This window comes from Phoca vitulina, unplaced genomic scaffold (assembly GCF_004348235.1).
Source record: "Phoca vitulina isolate PV1807 unplaced genomic scaffold, GSC_HSeal_1.0 scaffold18, whole genome shotgun sequence".
In the NCBI taxonomy this organism is placed as follows: Eukaryota; Metazoa; Chordata; class Mammalia; order Carnivora; family Phocidae; genus Phoca; species Phoca vitulina.
In genome coordinates this window covers 24084891-24108891 of record NW_022589721.1, presented here as the reverse complement: position 1 = coordinate 24108891, position 24001 = coordinate 24084891, and the positions used below count along the sequence as shown (strand labels likewise).

At 43.2% G+C, this 24001-nt stretch overlaps 1 protein-coding gene across 10 annotated transcripts in view; it reads left to right on the top strand.

Annotated features, from left to right (window-relative positions):
• ASAP1 (ArfGAP with SH3 domain, ankyrin repeat and PH domain 1) overlaps positions 1-24001 on the top strand; it is a 344878-nt gene that overhangs the window by 216692 nt on the left and 104185 nt on the right. For all 10 annotated transcript variants that reach the window (XM_032415481.1, XM_032415484.1, XM_032415490.1 and 7 more), the window contains one exon: positions 1799-1944. In XM_032415481.1, the coding sequence (XP_032271372.1) occupies positions 1799-1944 (146 nt within the window). The remainder of the gene's footprint in view (positions 1-1798; positions 1945-24001) is intronic.

Below are 24001 nucleotides of genomic sequence, written 5' to 3'. Positions count from 1 at the left end.
TTGACTCCAATCATACTTCCTTGCTCGTGTGTATCACGTTCCATGCCTGCTTCCCTTAAGGGTGTAGAGATGTACGGTGCTGCCTCCCAGAGCCTGCAAGGATGGGGCACCTGGGTTTCTGTTACAAGTGCTGACATCTGAAAGAAGAGTCACAGATCTGATGCATAATTTAACAGAATCACACTAGATGCTGTCTTGATAGTAGCCTGTAGGTGAGCAAGAACTGCAATAAAGAGACTTTTGTAGGAAGCTTTTGCAGTGGTCAAGGTAAGAAATGATGTTAGATAGGGTTGATCCCCGTGGGGTAGTGAGAAGTTGTCAGATTTTGGTTGTATTTTCAAGGTAAAGGCAATAAATAGGATTTGCCAATGGGCTGCATCTGGGATATGAGAAAGAGAAAAATCAGTGTGACTTTGATGGGTTTCAGCCTGAATGACTACAAGAATGTATTTGCCATTAGCTGATCAAGATACAAGGGTCTGCAGAAAAAGAAGGTTGGGGGCAGAGCATTAAGGGTTTGCTTTTAGCATGTTGAGATGAGAGTTATTGGGCATCCCAGTGGAGATATTGAATAGCAGTTGATACAGAAGTCTGTGTTTCAGGGGTGGGGTCTGGGCTGGGGCTATCAGTTTGGGAGTTGTCAGCTGATAGAAGCTATCCAAAACCACAGACTAGGTGAGATGCAGAGAGTGAGCATTCATAGAGAAGAAGAAAGGCCCTGGGCTCTCCAACATGAGGAGGTCAGGGAGATGGAGATCCAGCAAAGACATTGGAAAGGAGCAGACATGAGATAGGAGGACAGTCAAGAGAGTATGGTATCCTGGAAGTCAAGTAGAGAAAGTGTTTCAGGGAGGTGGGAGCTGTTATTTATGGAACACTCGCTCTTTTGAGAAACTTTGGATACTTTATATCAGCTCATCAGCACCCCAATCATGTCAGATAGTATTAGTCTCATTTTACAGATTGGAAAACCAAAGCTCAGAGTGAGGAAATTTATTAATGCCTCTGACGGGCCATAAAAGTTAAAAAACTGGTAAGTTAGCAAGCTTATAGGTGGTGAACTTCAAACTTCAAACATAAATCCGTCTGATCCATGCCTGCACAATTTGCACCAAGAGATTGTATGTGAAAAAAAAATTTTAAAAAACGCTGTTCCTCAGACCTGAGGCTTAGAATTAAAGGAAATTAAGTTGAGTTGCAGAGAAAGAAACATGTTAGAACCCATGGATTCTTCTTTTGCATTTCAAGATAGATTTTTTATTTTTAAGATTTTATTTATTTATTTGAGAGAGAGAATGCGTGTGTGAGTAGGGGAGAGGGGTAGAGGGAGAAGGAGAAGCAGGCTCCCCACTGAGCAGGGAGCCCAGCTCGGGGCTCGATCCCAGGACCCTGAGATCATGACCTGAGCCGAAGGCAGACACTTAACCGAATCAGCCACCCAGGTGCCCCAAGGTTGATTTTCTAAAGAGAATTTTCTCCTTGTTCCCTGATCATCATAGTTTCTTAATGGAAACACAGTGTGCTTTAAAATGTGATGATAATTTGACCCTCACCTGTGGGGTCCATGGATTAACTGGGATGTAGGTGAACTGAACACTATAGAAGAAGAACGGGAAATCTCCTTTAATAGAGTGGGTGAAGACATTCAGTGCCCCGCTGACCACCTCTGGACATGTTCAATGAATAATTGATGCAGTTTCTCTTTGCTTTCCTTTTAAGAGTTTCTAGTGATCAATCAGGGTTCAAAATAACTCGTCATTGTGGCAAATGATAGCTCAGACTCCTCTCTCTTTTTTAGAGCACGTACAAAATGAAGAAAACTATGCACAAGTTCTTGACAAGTTTGGAAGTAATTTTTTAAGTCGAGACAACCCAGATCTTGGCACCGCTTTTGTCAAGTTTTCTACTCTTACAAAGGAACTGTCCACGCTGCTGAAAAATCTGGTAAGCCATGGCATAAGGGATTTTTTTTTTTTTTAATTTACAGCCTGACCAAAGTGCAATAAGAAGATAAAGAGAACAATCTAATAATCTCCCCAACCCCCGGTCCTGGGGGTGAAAAATTTTTAAAAAAAATTTAAAAGTCTCAGGTATGGAGTCACATATATATATTAAAAAAAAAAAAATACCATTGTAAAGTTCCTAGATCCAGCTCATAGCGGGGGTTAGATTTCTTGAATCAGAGAAACTGGTTAACCTGAATTCTCTTGCACATTCTGCCGCTATTTCAGTTTGGGTTTTGTTTCAGATAGCTTTTAGCAACTGTTGCTTTTTAATTAGTTGAAAGAGGGATGATGATTTCTGTGTCAAACATACTCTGGAAGTATACACTGCAAGTGTGACACCTCACTTGTATGAAGACGAGCACGCGTCTTGGTCCCTGCTTTACAGATAACGAACCTTCCCAGTTCCTCACATCCTTTTAACCCCCTACCGAGAAAAAGATTTTGAGATTGGGGGAATCCATGGTTACAGAAGGTGATGACAAGAAGAATCCCTAAAAATCTGGGACAGGAGAGGTGCTGACCCCAGGAGGCAGACACAGAGTTGAGGGTGGGGCAGTCTCTGCGGTGGGCACTGGCGTCTGGATTCCCGCCCTCACACCCTGTTGGCACTGAGAAGGTTCATTCTGGGTAGCGCTACCACCCACACTTTTCTTATGCATTAAATTAAGCAAGTCTCTCTTCTCCAAAGTCCCAAGAGATAGAGGTACAGGGAGGTTGAATGGTGCCGAGGAAAACTATATCATACTTTTCCTCGTCTCTTTCCTGAGGAACAGGAGCTGGTTCTTCCTCTCCCCCAGGCTCTCAGGATGACACCTTTGCCTCCTTTAAGAACTCAAGCTCAAGATGCCCTGACCTGGGTCAGTTTCTGTTGGATAGGCTTCTCTGGCCTTATAGGAGAATCTTGTCACAGATCTGGTTGATAGAGATGCTTACCTTGCAGACGGGTACACAGTATTGGAAAAATGAAGATGGCCTTTCCGTAGTGTATTAACCTGGATATTTGACCAGTCAGAATATCCTCTTTTTTTTTCCTGTCGTACTAGATAAATACATGCACGTGTCTGTCTTCCTCACAGCTTAATTCTAATTTGTGGTTTAATGCCATTGAATTAGTCTCACATAGTGACAGCTAATCGTAAAACAAAGGTTGAGAATAGAAATATGTCTTATTTTCAAAAACTTCAGAAAGGGTAATTTTGAACTTAGGACCAACATGTTCCTACACTTTGGGGTTTATTTGACAAATCCATGGTATCTCCATAAATTTTGGGAGTCGTTAAATCTCTTATATTCAGAAGAGGGCCCTCATTTCTCCTTCCTCTGGGTACTGCCTGTCTCTGCTGATGGCATTGCTCAAAGGCTATGTGGTGGGAAGAAAGGAAGTGAAACAGGACTCCGACTATTCACTTGGGTAATAACTGGTAGCAGACTTGCACAGGGAGGAAGTTCTGTTTTCCCCCGAGCTAGGTGTTTTCACAGGGATATCTTGCTAACCTTTAGTTTCCGGGACGCCAGATGTATTTGGCTTTAGTTGAGATTCATCACTTGCATGTTTCCTGGACCAATCCATTCCTACACTCCCCTCCACTGTGGGTCCCTGCACACAGTGCATGTCGGCCCCACAAGGCAGCGGTCAGTCGGGCATCATTCATCGTCTGTATTTGCTTACCCAGTAATACATTTGCTGACTGCCCTACAGAAACCACTGATACTTATTGAACACTTTGATGAACCTGGCAATGTGCATGTGTAGATTTCTTATTCAGCACCTTACAACGATCCTGTGGTTATTATACCTTCAATCCAGATGAGAAAGTTGAGGCACATTATTTAACTTGTCCAGGTACATTGTTAGTAAGTAGACATGTGACTGAGTCCACTGTCTCTACCACCCTACTCTGTAATACTGCCTCTGTCATCTGCCTTGTGGTTCAATGTTCAAGCTGATAGTGGGGTTAGACCTAGGTATTAGGAAACACACCTTGATGGTTGTGTTTCCCCAGCGAGAAATGCTGATCTCACTGGTCCCCTAAACTTACTCCAAGCTGCAGGCCCTCTTCTTCCCTGTCTACTCTCCTTTAAGGGTTAGAAGTCTAAGAAAGATCTAATAGAAATTACTAGAAGGCCCAATTCATTTAATTAAAAAAACAAAAACAAACATGTTTCCCTTTGAAGAGAGTGGTGGCGTTCTGATGAGCGAGCAGGTAGACGCATCTGTTTGTACTCTAGTTGGTTACTAAGGAAACACTCTCCTGATTGAGTAAAAAGCCAGTCCCAGGAGTTTATACAACCTGACGACAGTTTCAACAGCTTGCTGCTTCCCTTTTTATGTTCTGCCAGGAAAGGATAGAGCAGACCCGACAGGCGGATGGGGCCAGGCCTTGGAGCCGAGAGCTCAGAGGAAGGCCCGCCCCCAGGAGGGAGAAGGTTCTGGGCCAGCTTGCAGCACCTCTAGTCCCCAGATAAGGAGCTTGTTGAAGCTTTGAGTATTTCTCAGGAGAACCCCAAAAACCCTATTCTCTTAAGCTAGTGGAGTCCGGAAACATTAAGCAATAATGGTTACAGGTGGAATTTAGGGAGTAAGATAAAAGAAGATACTTTGGCATTTTTAGCTTTTCCAAATTGTATCCTCAATCCAGCCAGCAAATACCAAATGTCTGCTGTGGCACATACTGAAAAATGTCATTTTCTAATTAAGATAGTACATATAATGGAAATATTACTTAAAATAGAGGAAAGGGTGGATTTGGGGGTCAGGTCTAGCTTTCTGCTTTTGACTAACTCTAGAAAGAGAGGAACTTTCATCGTGTTACTTATAAGTCATCCGTATTATGAGTGTATCGTGTTGAGGTATTTCTAAAAGGGTTGGTCCTGAGAAATATGACCTACTAAGTGATGGTAACTGTCTCATCGCCACGTAGATGTTTGTTTTCATTTCCTCGCGGTCAGTGATTGTGGAGGGTTGGATGATCAGCTGGGAGGAGCTGCACAGACGTTGGCGCTAACATGAGACAGGGCTGAGGCTGGCTGTCCTCGCCCCGCTGACGACTGCTAACTGGCCGATGTCTGGGGACTGCAGGGAGGATCGTAGTTGTAACCATTCACGCTGTGAGCCTGCACCAGAGTCGATGGACCACGTCAGGGTTAAAGTAACTCACCTTTCTTCCTGCTCTTCCCCTCCACATACTAGAAAACAGTTTTTGGAGAAAGTTGTTTGACCTCCTAATGGAGGATGAGGGAGGCTGGGAAGGCTGGGGGTTGGAAGCTGGGTATCCGTCACACCCGGAAGGCCAGCTCCCCGCAGAGTAGCCTCACTGCGAATGGTTGGACTTCTTCAGCGCTAGTCTCCTTATCTGTCACCTGGTAGCGTGGGACTTGACTGAGATCACAGGATTGAATCACTAAGCACAGTATTTGACATGTGGAATTTGCTTAACAAATACAAGTTTTGATTCTCTTATTTATAATTATATTTAATTTGTAATTATTATTACATCTTCTCATTTGATCTTTATGGCTACTCCCTGGGTAGAGGCAGGTATGAATAGTCCTGTTCCATTTTACAGATAAGTGCACCAAACCTCCAAAAAATAATGTGCCTGGGAAATAGTGGATTGGGGGCTTGATTCCAGGTTCCCTCACATGCACCGTTTCAGCGACACTGCCCCCCAACAGTTACAAAGTAACAGCATTCATCGCCTTTATAGATCGTGGGTGCTTACGGCCCACCTGGCTTGGCTAGAACCTATACGGGTCGCCATCAACCCCTATTTGTGTTTAGCTTTGAAAACTCTCTCTTGTCTACTTTCTCTCTTTCATTTCCCTCATCAGTGAGTTATAATAAATTGGAAAAAGAGAGCGTATTAGCTAATAGCTCACAAACTTGTGGTCTTAGGACCCCAATCTTAAAAATGATCAAGGACACTGAAGAGTTCTTGTGCTTGTTAATGTGGAACATTTCTATTCCTACTTACTGTGTTATAATTTAAAATTGAGAAATTTTAAAGTCTCTTAATTCATTGTGTTGCAATATGCTGTTTGGTTGAAGAAGACAAAAAGTACAGCCTCATGCAGATCTATATATTGGAACGAAAGAGGAGCACTTGAAGAATTAAGGTGATTCTCAGTATTCTTTAATGCTGTATCAAAACTTGACAAGTGTTAGTTTCTTTGTAGTTAATAGCCATGTGAATCTGAAACCGTATGTGTGACAGGCTCACTTTATTCATTTTTGAGAAAATGTTTGCCAAATACCCACATCTCACTACCACAGTTAGTCAGTCTTTCAAGGGAAAAAAATGGTGTCCCGTTAAAAAGCTGATGGACAAGGGGCAGCTGGGTGGCTCAGTCAGTTAAGCATCCTACTCTTGGTTTCAGCTCAGGGTATGATCTCAGGGTCATAAGATCAAGCCCCGCGTTGGGCTCCACACTGAGCATGGAGCCTGCTTGGGATTCTCTCTCCCCCTCTTCCATCCCCCTCCCAACTTGCACATACACACTCTCTCTCTCTAAAAAAGAAAAACTAGAGGGAAGCTGCTGACAGACAAAATCAGCTATTTTAGCTCGCAACTCAAAATACTGCGTAAGTGCTTTTTCTCACGATAACCGTCATATTTTGGTGTGCCTTGAGAGCGGCTAAGATGTACTCAGGGGTTGATATGTAAACAAATCAGTAATTTTTACTGTTTCATCATGGGCATTTTTATATGAAAATACCCTCCCCCCACCCCCCCGCACGAGCATGACCGTGAAGAATACAGTGACCTAGGTTGGTGTTGAGCAGGACGCCAGGGGCTTTACCTCCATTACTTTTGTACTGTTCGTGCTAATGTCTAAACGGTGGAAAAGTCAGATAAAATCTCAGTATTACTATGAAAGTACTTTTGACCTCGGGACCTCTAGGGGCCTGTGGACCACACCTTGAGGCCCACTGCCGTAAGAAATCACTGGCTGTGATTCCGGCCCCAGCCCTGAGTGGGTTGATAACATGGCCTGACTTAGAAGCACAGATGTCCTCACGGGGAGAATGAGGAAGAATACCTTCTGTGCCCTATGGTTTTGTGAGGATCGTCATAGCACACACGTGAGAAACTTTGTAAGCTGCAGAGTCCTTGAGTCACACGCAGCGGACTGTTACCGTATTAATAGACTCCATTAATATTAATACTGCTGTGGCATTAATAGCCACTGCAGGAGACTTTATGTATTTTTTTTTCTTATTATAAAAAGAACACATGCCTGATGGGGAAAATTTAGAATCCAAAGAGAAAATTGCAGTTTCTCTTTTATATTCTCCCTTCCCAGAAATAACCGTCATTGATATTTGGGGTTTATCTTTCTAGTCCTCTTTTCTGCACCTTTTCTCCCCCCAAGTAGATGAAATCATATGTTCTAAGCAACTTTGTATTTCACTAGATTTCATTTAGTGTTGGCATTAGAGCATTTGCCCTTCCCCTAGTTGGGACAAATTACAGATTCAGAAGCTTGAGAGGATGTGACTTTCTAAAGAATGCCCTGTGGTGGATTCATCATCCTTGGCAGTTCAGCCCTTGTCCCCATGGCAGCCTCGTCCCACCCCTGTGGTGAGAGCCCGTGCTGGGGACATCCACTTGATGGCAGCCCAGGTACTCAGGCAGGAGGAGGACCCGGGACTTACTGTCCAGTGGGACTACCCACGTACATACAAGAAGGTCTTCTGTCTTTTACTTTCTTTGTGCTTTTGACACCTTCAAGTGAAAACAACAAGTTCCATAAATGGGTGACTTTCATCAAGATAACATTGTTATTTGTATATTTTTCTGATTAAAGTCCAAGTCATCCAAAATTACAGAGAGGGAGAATGGATCAGTGGTTAACAGAGATTGGAGAAGCGGTCAGGGGCGCTTGAGGGAGTTTCTTTGTGTTGATAGAACAGTTCTCTAACTTGATTGTGGTGTGGTTGTACCGACCCATACATGTGGTAAAATATCACCGAACCATACGCAGACATACCAGAAAATGAGTGCATGCAAAACTGGTGAAATTCAAATAAGATCTATAGCCTAGCTGATCATCTTGGGCCATTGTGGCGTCCAGGTTTTGATAATGTCCTGTGTAAGCTGTTAACTTTGTAAGGTGTTACTCTTGGAGGAAGCTGGTTGAGGACACAAGGGACCTCTCTGTACCATTTTTGCAACTGTTTGTGAGTGTGTAATTTTTCCAAGATAGAAAGTTTACATAAAAGTATAAATCATCAAATTCTGGTCAGGGAGAGAGAGTGGGGGAAAATCTTGAATGATATAGCTATTGTTACATGAAAATATCAGCGTAAAACAAATGTGCCCAGCAAAACGCAAGCCCTCACTTTTCTGCTGTGCCATCAGATCTGTAATCCCACTTCCTCTGCACTTTGATAGGTTTTCTAAACCAGTCTTTATCCATGTTTTCAGTTGCTCCCTCTAGTTAAAGTCCTTTTTGTGGCCACGGTTCCCTAAACGTGAAGTGATGAGCTCTTTCCCCTCAGAAGCCAGTCTCTTTGTCACGTGTGCCTATGGCTAGGGAATGCTGCCTCTTAGTGGCGAGAAGCCAGAGAAATGTGGACATGATCTATTTTGTAGATGTCTTTAGTATGTGTATGGCCAGGTTTTAAGTGCACAGGCTTTTATGCGAAGTACCTCTCATAGCGTTTGGTTCACAGCATATATTTCGTAGATAATAGCATTTTTTAAAATTATGAGAAATGTTTCTTTAGTTGATTTACCAGTCTCTATGAATTTGTCCTTCCTCTAGTGAAAGATGCCTTCATAATCAAAGCCAGCTCCAGATGTAACAAATTACTTGTTGAGGGGCGCCTGGGTGGCTCAGTTAAGCGTCTGCCTTCGGCTCAGGTCACGATCCCAGAGTCCTGGATCGAGCCCCTCAGCGGGAGTCTGCTTTCCCCTCTGTCCCTCACCCCCCTCTCTCTGTCAAATAAATTTTAAAAATCTTAATTTAAAAAAAACTTACTTGTTTCTGGATTATAGACTGTTTCTTGCTTCCGTGCCTTTGTACCTTCCGTTCCTTCTATTTTTATTATCATTTAGTAGTTAACATTAATGATAAAGGCTTTCTTTACAATGCAGCTTCCTTGTTAAAGGAAAAAAGAAGAAGGAAAAGAAAGGATGGTCTTTTAGAGTTTTAGTGTTTCGAAGTATTTTTGTTATTCATTTGGTTAAATATATGGAACCAAAATGATGTTCAGTCTTTTTTTATTTTAAGTCATTGCAAAGAAAGCAGTGAAGTTGTGGCTTGCTAAACACTGCTAGGTCTGCTCTCCTGCTAGCATCCCATCATTGCCTGTGATCCAGGGAGAGAAATGAAGGAGTCAACAGAGCATTGCATCCACTACTTAATCACCAAACCACAAAATGGGACGGGAAAGGAGTAACTGATGGATTGAAATAGGTTCTCAGTGGGTAAGGAAAACTATTTGAACCATACCCCCAAGACCCCCGGCGTAGGATCAGTTTTAGAAAATACATGTAAAACCTCTTTTCAAAGGAGGTGCCAAGAAGGATTCTGGTTCAGCCGGGACTGTCCACGCCTTCTCTTCCCTGAGCCTTTAGACAGTTCTGTAGCTTGCATAACAGCTTCAGTCCCTTGTAACAGTTAGAGGACAGTTACTGCTTCAGAGCTGTTGAAGCAAAGGAAAAACTTCTCCAGCTGCATAGCATTTCCTGTTTGCAGTCTCTGACTGCAAGGTATGTGGTCCAGTTAAGGATTTATTTTTAATTTTTCTTCTTTTCTTCCCCCTTAAAAGAGAATAGCCAAGAAGCATGCAGGTTGGATCTCGATTTATAGCTGACAGATTATTTCTCAAGTTCTTCTTTGAAATGCTGCAAAATGTAGAGAGCATGAGTATGCTCAACAGTCAGTTGGTAGCCCCTGGATTATAGAATACGTCTTAACAACCTTATCTTTTTGCACAATGGTAATCCATAATTGGAAGGGTTTAGCATTTGATCTGCCAGACGTCCCCTCATGTCTGGGCATGCTTCACTGGCAGTTGATATTGTGAGACCTTTCATGAAATGAGATCTATCCACGTGGGTAAGAGGGAGGTTTTCTTTTCCTCTTCTCTTATAAAAGTTGTACATGTTTACTGTAAAAATTTGAGAAATACAGAAAAATTTAAATGAAATAAAGATCAGTATATAATCCCAGCTTCCATTAATACTAATAATATGCTATGTCCTTTGAAACACTTTTATAGATTTATATAAAGAGAAGTTGATAAAATTCAGAATTTTACAGATTCCAGAGTGGTGGCAGGGTGCATATGCCATATATTATATAACATCCCTTCTCCGACCCCCTGTGACTTTTCAGGCAGGTCCTCGTAATTAGACACAATCTGTTTTTTGCAGTGAGACTTGTGAATATTTACCTGAAGTGAGATGAAGACTCCAAAGAGTCCCACCTCAATTCAGGTCAAAGCTTACCACCACATGAATCAGGTTAGATCAGGTTTTGCTGCTAAATGAGTTTTAGAAAAAACAAACTTGGGGCACCTGGGTGGCTCAGTCAGTTGAGCTTCCAACTCTTGGTTTCCACTCAGGTCATGATCTTGGGGTCGTGAGATCGAGCCCTGCATTGGGAGCTCCGTGCTCAGTGGGGAGACTGCTTGAGATTCTCTCTCTCCCTCTCCCCACTCATGCATAATGCTCTCTCTCTAAAATAAATAAATCTTTAAAAAAATGTTTTTAAATAAATAAAACTTGTATTATACATATGCTTTGCAAACTTTATTTAAAGCCTGTTAGCTCTTTAGGACTATACAAATAAAATTGCAGAATCACTTTAACAGGCTACATCATATATTTCATGGTGTAACTAAGCCATAATCGATTCCCTATATAGAATTTGAATTTTACGTTCATCAATATGAGGGTGTCTTGCCTTAAATCCAATATACGGAAATCCTGTGGTATCCCTGGGCTGAACTTAAAAATGATTTATTTTTCTTTTGGCTTTTTTTTTTCCTTTTAAGGACTAACATTAAAAACATTGTAAATAGGAAGTTCAAATAATGCCTCTTAAGCAGGATTGAATCTTCTTGTGACTTTTGCATGCAGTGAAGCACACTCTTCATTTAAAATGTGTTTGTGGTTGTCCGGTGTTACTTCACTTGAAACAGACTCAAACACAGCGTCTCCATGCTAGCAGAGACTTAGGTTTTAGAGCTGCAGCTCTATGAGAGAGGAAGGAGAGAGAAACTGGCCCTTTGTTGGAGGAGAAGGTTTCATTAGCCGTAAGAGAGGACTGAATGTGGGGGAGAAAGTCTCAGGTTGGTGCTGGAACGCTTGGGATGTCCCTAACGTTTGCTTATCAGTATCTCTCTTCAAGATTGAGCTGATCTCACCCTCAGAGACCTTCAGGCAGCTAAAGTTTTCATTATTCCTATGGTTAAGTTTTACTTATGTAAATAACAATGATAACAGTAGTGTGTATTTAGAGTGTGCTTCCTATAGCCCAAGCACCGTGTTAAGCACTTTACGTGTTGTACTCGCTAGAAGGGGCTAGCATGTGCCGCAGTAATAGATTCACCCCCAGATCTCCATGGCTTCACGTAGGAAGGGGTTCTTTCCTCCTCACGTCCCATTCTACAGAGGGGGTCTGCTGCACATGCTAAGTCATTCAGAGGCCAAGGTGGATGGAGGCCGCCCCATCCCCACGGGGGTGCGCCATGGCAGAGGAGAAGAGGCTCCAGAATCATGTGAAGGCTCATCACCGCTTCCCCTGATGTATTAGTTCGCCACCTTAAACTGCGTTCTTGGCCCCACTGCCAAGGGGACAGGAAATAGAAGGGAGCAAGTAGAATATTTGGTGAACATTACTGTTTCTGCCTCATCGCTTCTGACACCAGCCCTACCAGGTAGTAGCCATAATTATCCTTATCAAACAGTAGAGGAAACTGAGGCACAGAGCACTCAGGTAGGTATCAGAGCCACATTCAGACCTAGGTGGTCTGCTCCAGGGCCCATGCTTTTGAGAAGTACACGGGACTGCCTCTCAAGGATGTGGGCATCCTTTTATGGGCCTCATATACAGTTTACTTTTAATTTATTTAAGGAAAAAGGATTGATTTGATTTAAAGGGCAGGAAGTAAAAGAGTGGCACAGATGTGGCAGGAGGAAGGCAAACACTGTTCTGAGATATAGCTAAGAGCCTCTGTCCACATGATCTTGGTCCTGGAAGCCTCCAGACCTCCTTTTCCAGGCCCAAATCTGGAGGCCATTGTGAAAAGCAAATGCAGATATTTTCCTTTGTCCAGAGAATTCTGCCAAACTCAGCCTCACACTCACCCCTCTGGCCTCGTCTACCCTTCCTTGACTTCCCATTTTCCATCCCAGGCCTGACCTCTTATCTGGATTCTGCTGTTCTACCCACCTGCCTCAGATTCAGTGTCCTCTCTTGAACTGGGTTTAGATTCCTCTGCAGAATGTTGCCTCTGAGTCTCTCTTCACCTCCACTTCCTGCAGTTTTCAGAGGAGGTGACCCACTCCAGATCCAGACTTTTGGGCAGGTACCAAGCTAGGGCACCTTCCTCTGGGCTGTTGTCAGCCAGCACCAGGAGCACGGATTAGTGAGGGGAGCGTGGCGGGTGGCATGTACAAGCCAGGTGGATGCTTGGAGCTACGTACACCCTGTGCAACCGTGTGCAGTGGCCATGCTGGGCCCAGTGCATCTGGCTCCCTCTGCCTGGGAACATGAGCATCAGAATCTGATATGCCTTTCCCTATGAGTTTTCCCTGAAACACTAATTCCATGCCACCTTCTTTGACAAGAGTTCTGGATTGAAAAGTACTCCATATTGTTTTTGGGGATTTACAGTGCACATTTGTGTATTAAAGGCTTGGAGACATCCTGTTATTAAAGAGACCTGTCCAGTTCCATTTTTTTTTAACTTACTTGACTACAAACTTTCTTGTATAAGAAACGATAACTTCCCGTGGAACCACTTTGAGACGTGCTCATTTAGATGTTTTCTGGATCAGGTAATCCATTTCATGTGTTTAATTTTATTCCATTTCATATCTGCTCTTCTGGAATTTATTTCTTCTTTACATTTCACTATGTAATTTCTGAGTATTTAAGCTGGTTGCTTCTTTACACTTTGCCTCTTTCAGATTATACCCTTTGGTGCCTTTTGGTACATCGAGGTTTAACCATGAAGAAAGAGGCTGCTGACCCAGCCTTGAACTAGTAGCCTACATCTTCTACTAAATGTGAATAGGCCATTTTCTTGACTGGCTGCTGCCCAGCCATGTTAAGCAATTCAAAGTTCAGAGAGCTGGTAGAAGCGACGACTCTGGAGTCAGATAAAACTGAGTTCACGTTTCTGTTCCAGCAGTTCTCAAGCTGGGTCACCAGAGGCAGAATCATTTACTCAGTTACTCACTCATTCATTCACCCAGAAGGCAAGGGTATCAAGAAAGGCTTATCAGAAGAGACACCTTGAACTAGGCCATAAATAATCAGTAGATATTTATAAAACTGTTCTCTTAGGCTTGTAGATGCACTTTTCCTGAACTAGAAGCATTAAGCAGCATTAAGCGTTGGTTAGCACACTTGATATTTATTTACTTACTTATTTTAAAAGATTTTATTTATTTAGAGAGTAAGTGAGAGGGCTTGAGTGGGAGGGAAGGGCAGAGGGAGAAGCAGACTCCCCGCTGAGCAGGGGACTAGACGTGGGGCTTGAATCCAGGACCCTGGGATCATGACCTGAGCCACGGGCAGATGCCCAACTGACTGAGCCACCCAGGTGCCCCTGATACACTTGATATTTAGAGAGGTGAAAATCTGTATTTCAAGGTTTTTATTTTTTGGTTTTGTTTGTTTTAAAAGATTCTATCTACTTATTTATTTATTTAGCGTGTGCAACTCGGAAGGGGCAGAGGGGGAGAGGAAGAGAGAGAATCTCAAGCAGACTCCAGTAGTGGGGAGCCTGACATGGGGCTCGATCTCATGACTCTGAGATCATGACCTGAGCCAAAATAGTCAGACACTCAACCGAGTGAGCCACCCAGGTGCCCCTGTTTTTTTGTTTGTTTTGTTTTTGTTTTTTCTTAAGTAAAGACTTTCTAAGTTGTGGTCTTGACTTAGCCAGCATTTACTAAATATTCACTCTGTTCTGGGCTCTTTGCTGAGCTTGGCTGTCACTTTCTGTTTAAGAGACTGCTTATGCAGACTATTTTAATAGTTAACACGAAAGCACTACTTCATTTTATAGGAAAAGATGGACGTGGGGATGGGACCAGGTATTTTAGACTTCCTGTTTTTTTTGCTGCCTGCGAATAGAGAAAACTTTTTTTTTTTTTTTTTTTTGGTTTCCTGGCAGCAGTTGGCGTCACAAGCATAATATCCAAGAAGATTCTTTTTCTGCAAGGCTAACTTAGAAATATATCAAGTGGTGGTGAATATTACAGCCACCATTTAGGTAAATTATTTGGATTCTGACATTTTCAGTGAAGGTCAACCTTTACACACAGCAGTATCGTAGCCAATGAGGTTTATCCGAGGTCCAGTTATTTGAGCATTTTCCGTGAGGATCAAGTGAGGAGAAGCACAAGATACGGACCAAGAAGACAGAGTAGGGCAGTCCAAGCAAAGGGCTGTCCAAAGTAGAAGGAAAACCAAAGTTCCTTTAGAGAAGGGAAAGCCTACAGTCAGAATGCGGAAGTCACTTGTCTAAGGTCTAGGGCAGCACTTCTCTCTCCCCTGCTTTCCTACTAGTTAAATGAAGACAGTGTCTACAAGGAGGTGTTGCTGTGTCCTCCTGTTAGGGTACGCGGTGAGCCCTGAGTGCTTGCACACATTTATTTTATTACATTTTTTAATTTGTTAGGAAGGTGCTAAGTAAAAGTTTTTCATTGTCAAACGTACAGTGGGTGATAAAGATATTCAGTGAAGGCAAGGAAAATGGAATTTGATGTCACCTCCAGTATGGTTTTGTTCTAATTTAAACATAGCAAATTGTAGATGACATGCATGGAAATGAAATTAAGGGTCTTAAAGTCGATCGTGAACCAGTCGATCGATCCTTTCAAGCACAGTAGAGAAATCCTTAGGGTCGAGATGTCTTTTTTTAAACAAAGGCCTAGCTGCCTCAGCTTTTCTTCCTTTTGCTTTCCGGGCTTGTAAGTGGTAGCTACTCCCCCCTTTTCTTACAATTATCCTCAATTGAAACCAGATACGGCACATAATGCAAGAGATAATAGTGCTTTCATTTTCACTCTTGATGTAGGAGATGATGTAAATCTAACCCCTCATTTGCTTAAATTGAATTAGACAAAATATAATTGCATTATTTTACATTAAGGAATTCTCATATTCTCTGATACACCTATCCGTTTTTCTCTGTGAAACTTCCAGGAGAACTGTATTTTCTGCTTAAATTCAGTCTTGTCATTTCCTGATTCCTGTAGCATAATGGTGTGATTTGGGTCACCCTTTACCTCACGTCTTCCCCACATCACCCAGAACAGTCACTCCTGTGCTTTTCTCATGGTGATTATGCCCTAGACCTTAGACAAGTGCCTTCCACATTTTGACTGTAGGCTTTTTCCCTTCTCTAAAGGAACTTTGGTTTTCCTTCTACTTTGGACAGCCCTTCGTGTAATGCTGGTGCCATCACACCTAGAGAGCTTGCTTCAGCGTGGGTGGTTGGGTGCCCCTCAGAGTGTCTGATTAATTAGGATTGAGATTTCATTTCTAACAAGTTCTGGGTGATGCAAACACGAGTGGTCCAAGGACCATACTTGGTAAGGGAAGGATGGTCGTTCTGGACAGAGATACAGAATTCCCTAGTGTTACGGAGAAGTTGTAATGTTTCCTGCCAAATTCACTCCCTAATTCATTATTTTTACTTTTATACCTGCTCTCTGGTTTCTATGTTGTTTTAGTAAGTCAGATAACAAGCTGAATGAGAAATAGGCTGCTGGTGATTATATCGCCCTCTTGTGTTTCTGTGTCTTATTTCTTTTTAATATTCTGAATACAAAAATAATACCAGTTCATTGTTGAAAACTTAGAAAACACAGGGGATAAACACTGAAATAAAAACCACCAGTAGCCTTACAATCTGCTGTTTATGGGTTGAGATAGATCTGTATCTTCTAATCTTTTCTTCTGTTTATAAATCTTTTTATTGTAGGTGTATTTATTGCCATAACTTTTTAACCACATTGGTTTCATACTATAATGCTATTTGATAACCTGATTTTTCACATATATTTTGAAAACGTTTTCTGGTTTTGTAAAGCACTGTAGCTTCAGACCTTTGCTTAACTGAAAGCATACAGCCTCTTAACGCAGAGCTACCGTGGTGGAGATGGAGTGAGGAGCCTCAAGCCTCCCCCGCAGTCAGCAGCTGTCCCCCACAGCAGGGTCTGCAGAACCCCTCGGCAGTGTCCATGACTTCATTTCTGACAGCTCTATAGAACGCCCATCGTTTATTCGCACCGGGATTTATTGACCAAGGCTCCTGTGTTGAACATTTCCGTTGTTGCCATGTTCTCTCCTTTGAGAACAAGAGTCGAGGGCATCATTTGAAATTTTGCATGTGCCCTGACAATAGATTATTTCGATGTTGGCCCTCATTACTGTGTGAATTCAGTTTGCATATTTTTATTTCCCCTTCCTTCACTATTGTTTGAGTCAGTTAGGAAATGGAGAGAAACTGCTTGGAGCCCAAGACCCTGGTAGTCCCGTCTGTTCTTGCTCTGATCAAATTAAGAAGCTCACTTTCTTGAGATATTTCAGACTTTTTCAAAAGGTTCTGTTTATATTGTGGCAGAAGTTTTATAGATAATAGACATTACAGACAATATAAAACAATCAAGGGTTTTGATAGGAACTATGAACTGACCCTTCTAACTCTTCAGCATCATTACAGAATTGTTTAGTTACTGTTTTTGTTACTTTGTTGGAGGTGGGGGGGCAGGGCCCCATCCTGCTTGTGGGACAGTGTGAGCATCTCCCTCGGACTCTTCTCACCCAGTTGATCTGGATTTTTTCCTGGTGCGTTCAGTCGTATCTCAGTAGCTCATTTTAAGCTATAAGAGTACTGTACCTGGAAGGTATATTAGAGACCTTGTTTTTTCAGTGAGAAGTGACCCGCCTATATCCACACTGCCAGGTGGAGGCAGGTTCAAATCTAGAACACTCTTCTTCCCCAGTTGTCGAAGTCTGGCAGACAGACCCTTGGTCTGTCACCCCCAGCCATATCCTGGGAGCAGTTCTAATCTCCTGTCCTCCTAAATCCGCCCCCACCTCCCTGCCTTCTAATCTGGAAGTGCAGAGTGCTCCGGGAAGACCAAAACTGGCTCAGATTCTGTAACACTTCTGAGCCTCAGAACAGCTTTCCTGGGCATGGAGAGGAATTCATTTGTTCAGCCATTTATTCCATCAACAGGTGTTTTATATGACAGGTCTATGCTGTCCTAGGGGTTTGATGTAACACAGTGGTGGGAAAACAGCCATAGCTCCTGCCTTCAAGAAGCTTTGCTCTAGACAGTAAAGAAACAATCAAGTGCTGGTAAAATGCACTGTGCTCTGACAGTGAGCCTCTTCTGCCTCGTTAAGACTAAAGGGAAATCAGGCAGGAGAGACCTATGTAGAGTGGGCTCAAGACCTCACTGTGGAGGAGGCATGGAGACTAGAATAGGAGGTTCTTTGCCAGTAGCCAAAGGAAGAGTGGTCCAGGCTCAAGGTAAAGCATGTGCGTGGGGGGTGCGGGGGAGCTTGATGGATTGAGAACCGGAGGAAGGGCTGGCATGGTTGATGGACAGTGGGAACGGGTAGAGGGGCTTCAGACAGGTTGCCTGGGCCAGACTTAAACTGGGAGGTTGGATTTGAATCCAGGTCCATGGGAAGCCATTGATGGGTTTTGAGCAGGAGAGTGATATGATCTGATAGTCACTTTAAAAGATCACTCGAATAGTAGGACTCAGGAAATGAGAATGGAGTCAGTAAAAACGTTAATTAAAAACCTGTCCATTTGCTTACTCACTGTTTGACCTTGAGCCAGTTACTTAACCTCTCTGAGCCTGTTTCCTCATTAATTGGGTGAGATCAAGAATCATCTTACTGAGTTGTTGTGAGCATTAACTTTACATAACATATGTTAAACACAGTACCATCTGTCATGTTAATAAATCTAATTCAGGCTGCTCTGCCTGGATTAGAGCATGATGTATAATAGGATGCATTAACCTACAGTTTGTAGAGACCCTCTTGCAGAATGAGGCAGGGAAACAACCATAAAACCTACCATTGGAGAGAATGTGGTGCCATATGAAGGACATTTGGGAGTCCTCCCACCCTCCACCCCAGCCTCAAAAGACCTATTTTAGTATCCGAAATGCTATCATTGTATTTTTTCCACCACTACCACTGAGCTTTTCAAGTGTGAGAAAGTAAACCTAGTTGCATTTTATTAAGAGTCTGTGTTGTGAGGCATTTCACATCCATAGCACCCCGTATCTTCTGCAACACCCTTAGCAGGTGGCTTATCATTCCCACTACAAGCAAGGAGACCGAGTCTCTAAAAGGCTGAATGACTTGTCCAAGGACACACCTGGCTAAGTATGTGTCACCTACTTGACCGTGTGAGCCCTGGGCACCCCAGCAGCTGTGAAGCATAAACCTGGTTACCAGTGTGTGAGCAGTGGGTAAGGTAGGAACATACACTCTCATCTGTGTTGCATTTGTAAGTGCCCTCAACCTGTGAGCAGTATTCTTTGTTTCCCCTTAATGCATACTCAACCAAATACAATAAAGCTTGGTTCAGTAGTTGTTCAGTAGGTCAGTCGTAGCTGATAACAATTGTCCATTCATGTGTGTAGTGTATCATAGTCTTCAAAACATTCTGATAATCCGCAAGAAGATGTGCTGTAGACCGTTTACTGACTTTGGAGTTAGCCCTGGGCTGTGGTTTGACCCCTCCACTTAACTCTCTGAGTGTGTTTGAGCACGTGACTTAACAACACTTTGAGGGTTATCAGGAGCAGCCGATGGAGCAGTGGGGTGGAGGCAGGCAACCCTGTGGCCTGCTGCAAAGTGGGAGCTTCGTGGTATCTGTTCTTCCTGATCCTGTCACACCAGCTGGGGCTAGTTGAGGAAGGTGCTGGGACACCCACTTTAAAATCAGAAAACCGAGTCAGTAGGGTTAACGGTTTGCCCAGAGTCACCCAGGAGTAATGAGTGGGCACATGCCTCTGAGCTTCTCAGCTCATGCTGAGAACTCTTTCCTGTGTATCATGACTCCCTGGAAACGGCCTGACGACAGGACGCCATGAAGGTGCACGAGTAGGCCATGAAGGAGTTAACACACTAGACAGCTCATTTATTCCCGGGAATCGTCGACTTAACTGCTGGGAGCTGGCTCATTATTTTAATTGGATTTTCCAATGTGTTGAGCAAGTCAGCAGATTTGCATTAGCCTTACTTTCAGTGAAACTGTTTCTGTCTGTAGAGAGGAAGGAGAGAGAACCAGTGGGCAGCGGAGAAGGAATGTCAGAATTAATGTGGGATGGCAAAGCAAGCAAATTCTGTCCTCATTAAATGATAAAGTGCCACGTGCATGTGGGCGTCGTGGGGGCACCATGTGTAGAGCTGTGTTGCCCTCACACGGGGATGGGGACTAGGCGCTCTTGAGTCATGTCCCCTCTGCCTGTGCTCCTGGGGGGGGGGGGGGGGGAGCCCCCCGGGCCAGCCAGAAGCCACAGGGCCCCGTGGTGACCTTCAGCTGCTACCTGGCTCCTGCTCTGGGACCTGGTCAGTTAGGGGACAACACAGATGACATGCCTCCCCCTAATTAAGAAGCATACCTTCTAGGGGCGCCTGGGTGGCTCAGTCGTTAAGCGTCTGCCTTCGGCTCAAGTCATGATCCCAGCGTCCTGGGATCGAGCCCCACATCGGGCTCTCTGCTCAGCGGGAAGCTTGCTTCTCCGTCTCCTACTCCCCCTGCTTGTGTTCCCTCTCTCGCCGTGTCTCTCTCTGTCAAATAAATAAAATCTTTAAAAAAAATAATAAAATAAAAAAGTATACCTTCTAGAGAGGAAAGACAGGTGACATCAGCAAGAAATAAGATCATTTCATTTTGTGGTAAACCCTCTAAAGGGGTTAAAAAAAATCAGGGCAGATACATAGAGGAAAGCTGATCGTGAAGTCCTCTCTCACGTCTGGGATTACAGGTTCTGTGTGTATAACATCTGGTAGTGTCTACACAGTTGTAAGGAATAAGTGGTTATTTTGATCAAAACCAATATTACAGTTTGTTTGCTTAAACAAGCCACTTTTGCATAATGAAAGGACAGACCTCAGCCGCCTCCTGTCTTTATTCCAAATTTCTCATTGGGCTTGATGTATATATTTGCAGGGGACGTTTCCTCTTTGCGAGGAAGGAAACAGACAGTTTGTTTGGAAAGCAGATATATTTACCACACCCAAACATCATTCCTGAAAGGCTGTTCATGTGTTTGCTTAATAAAGTGGAAAAAGAGGATAGAAACCTATCCTTCATCCTCATGTTATCTTGACTCGTGTGAAGAACTTACATTAATTCAACTTTATCATTAAAGGAAAGGAAATAGATTGGAACTTGAGTAAATGGGAATGGAATAATCAATAGAATTTTAGTAAAATTAATGGGAAATAATGATATAATAGATTTGAAAGCCTTTTAAAAAATCCATTGAGGATAATGAAGGTGATACAGGAAGGCTGTCCACTCGTTCTATTACTGTGTTATGCTGGCCTCCTCGCGGCTGCCCTGAAGATGCTTTTGTTACACATCAGGTTGCAAGCCTTGCTCAGGCCATGGGAGGGATTCCTGAAAGAACTGGAAAATAAAAAAGCAGGAGAATCACAGAATCCCACAACTGTCAAGTCACGCAATCCGTCGCTGTCACTCAGCAATACCTTCAAATATCAGAGAAAATCTTCTCTTCATTGAGATCTCCAGGGAAGGAAATTTTGTTTGGCCCCTCAATAAATATTTCTTAAATGTTTCCTTTTCTTGAGATTAGTCTGTCTTCTCTTTGACTTTCCTCTATATCTTCATGACTGGTAGTTACTATTCACTTTGTACTTAAACCAGCCTGGGTGGCTCAGTTGGTTAAGCATCCTACTCTTGATTTTGGCTCAGGTCGTGATCTCAGGGTTATAGGATTGAGCCCAACATTGAGCCCCGTGCTCAGTGGGGAGTCTACTTGAGATTCTCTCTCTCTCTCTGCCCCTCGCCCCCTGCTCGTGCTCTCTCGATCTCTCTCTAATAAATAAATAAAATCTTTAAAAAAAAAAGTCTCCTTTGCCAGTTTTTGCAACTGAACTTGCTTTTTCCTGGGAAGTAAGGTGGGGAAAGTTTTAAGTTTCAAAATTTTTTTCCTGGGGCCTTTTCTTAGGCTCATCACTGGGAAGATTCTGAATTCATAATACACGATATTTGGCCTTCTTGGTTTCTTATCAGCTCCCAAGAGTATATGTGTGGATAACCACAAAGAAATTCTTAATTCTTGGGGTTTTCCACCAGTGCAGCTCCGGCCCACCTCCCCCTACCCCCGTGCCTGCCCACAGCGGCGGCACTGAAAGCTTACAGCGCACGTCTGTTGTGTGGTCAGTACTTGGCTTTTGAGGGACTTTTCCTTCCGAGCAACTCCCACATTCAGTACTAACCACAGTTTCATAATTCTTTCATTGTTGTGTTGTAATACAGCCTTCAGACCAAGGTGGCAATGACATTAATGTATTTTTTTTTCCCTGCTCCATTTCACAATGGATTTGAGGCATTGGTGGAAACCCTGATGTAGGACTAAGTTAAAAATGGTTGATAATCACTGTCATCTCATTTTGTGTTTTAGGATTTTTGCTCTCTTTTTTTTTTTAATAAACAATACAGTACATGGTACCAAAAAAATATTTTTTATGCACAAGGGTCCATAGTAAAAGGCTCTTACCCCACCCTCCCCCCTTGCACACCCAGTCTCTGTCCCTGCTGGGAAGCAGTACTAGCTTATATGCTTATATGTTTTCAGCAATAATTTAAACATAAACCCATTTTTTTGTTTTGTTTTTTTTTTAAGTTTTATTTACTTTATTTAAATAATCTCAGCACCCAGCCTGGAGCTTGTACGGACAGCTCCAGGATCAAGAGTCATATGCTCCACCCACTGAGCCAGCCAGGTGTCCCTGTTCTTTTTATATGAAACTTTGTATGCTGTGAATACTGTTACACTTAGCTTTTATCACATAACAATTTATCTTGAGATACTTCCGAAGTTCGACATAAAGAACTTTCTCGTTTTTGTGGCTGTCGTTTAGAACTTCCATAATTTACTTAACTATTTCCCTGTTGACAAGCACTAAGCCTTGCCTCAGTATAACAGTCCTAGGGGCGCCTGGGTGGTTCAGTCGGTTAAGTGTCCAACTCTTGATTTTGGCTCAGGTTGTGATCTCAGGGTTGTGGGATCCAGCCCCACATCGAGCTCCGTGCTCAGTGGGGAGTCTGCTTCAGATTCTCTCTCTCTCTTCCTCTGCTTCTCCCCCTGCTCTCGCTCTCTAAAATAAATAAATCTTTAAAAAGAATTTAAAAAAATAAACAGTTCTACAGAGAAGAACCTTGTACTCACATGATTCTGTATTTCCTTCACTCTACAAATACTTACTGAGCACCTACTCTGTGCTAGGCAGTGTTCTAAATTCTGGAAACACAGCAGTGAACATACAGAGCCTACTCGCGGAGACCTTGCATTCAAATTGAGGAGCAGCGAACACATGAGGAAACAAGTACATATGTAAATGGTGAGGGATGGTAAATGTTTTGAAGAGAATAATGTAAGGATGTCTATGAACCGAGGAAAGGTAGAGACTGGCCAGGCTAGTGGAGGGCAGGTGGGCCCCTGCCTCACCTACCAGCATCCACACAAACTCCTGAGATCCACAGGATAGTGGGATGCAGGAGGCTTGTATTTCAGGAATGAGCTTGCCGAGGACTCAGAGCAAAATATTACGGCGGCTATTTGTCTGTGGCAGAGAGTGAGTCCTGTTAGTCTTTATTTTTTCCATCTCATACCCAAGGCCAGTGTTTTTCAACTTTTTCTTTATTATTACCTGCAAAATGCCCCCCACCCCATCCCAAGGAGCCTTTTTAAATACATTTTTTTTTTTAAAGATTTTATTTATTTATTTGACAGAGAGAGAGAGAACAAGTAGGCAGAGAGGCAGGCAGAGGGAGAGGGAGAAGCAGGCTCCCCACCGAGCAGGGAGCCCAATGCGGGGCTCAATCCCAGGACCCTGGGATCATGACCTGAGCCGAAGGCAGCCGCTTAACCGACTGAGCCACCCAGGCACCCCTAAATACATTTTTTTTTTAAGATTTTAATTTTAAGTAATCTCTACCCAGCGTGGGGCTCGAACTCACAACCTGGAGATCAAGTCACACACTCCACTGACTGAACCAGTCAGGTGCCCCTTAAAGACCTTTTTTTTTTTAACTAAGCACTTCCCCCTTGAGGTTTTAATAGAATAGATGTACTCTGTATATCAAGTTTATGTGCTGTGGCCCTTTGGAGAGCCACAGCCATTATAATATCTAAGATGTTTTTCACCCCGCTTCCCAGGAACCAAGGCCCTTGACCTCACAGAACGCAGACTTTGAATTTGTGGCTCTCTCGCTTTTGGCACCTGCCAGCCAGGCAGTTTCCCTGTGTGGGATTAGTGAAATTGCATAGACAAAATTGTTTTGGTATTCAGAATCTTTTGTCTTTGAAAGAAGAAAGAGAGAGTTGGTTGGTTGTGATCCAGGCCCTCTGGTGGTGTGTGCCCTGGACAACTAACTTTGTGTGTTAATTGGTGGCCGAGGACGGCAGAGCTAGGATGGCAAGCTTCCGGAAGCCCCAGATGAGAGCAGTAGACAGGAGTTGGCAGAAGGTGTCCCTTCCACTCCACTTGGCCTTGTTCTTATTTCTTATTTA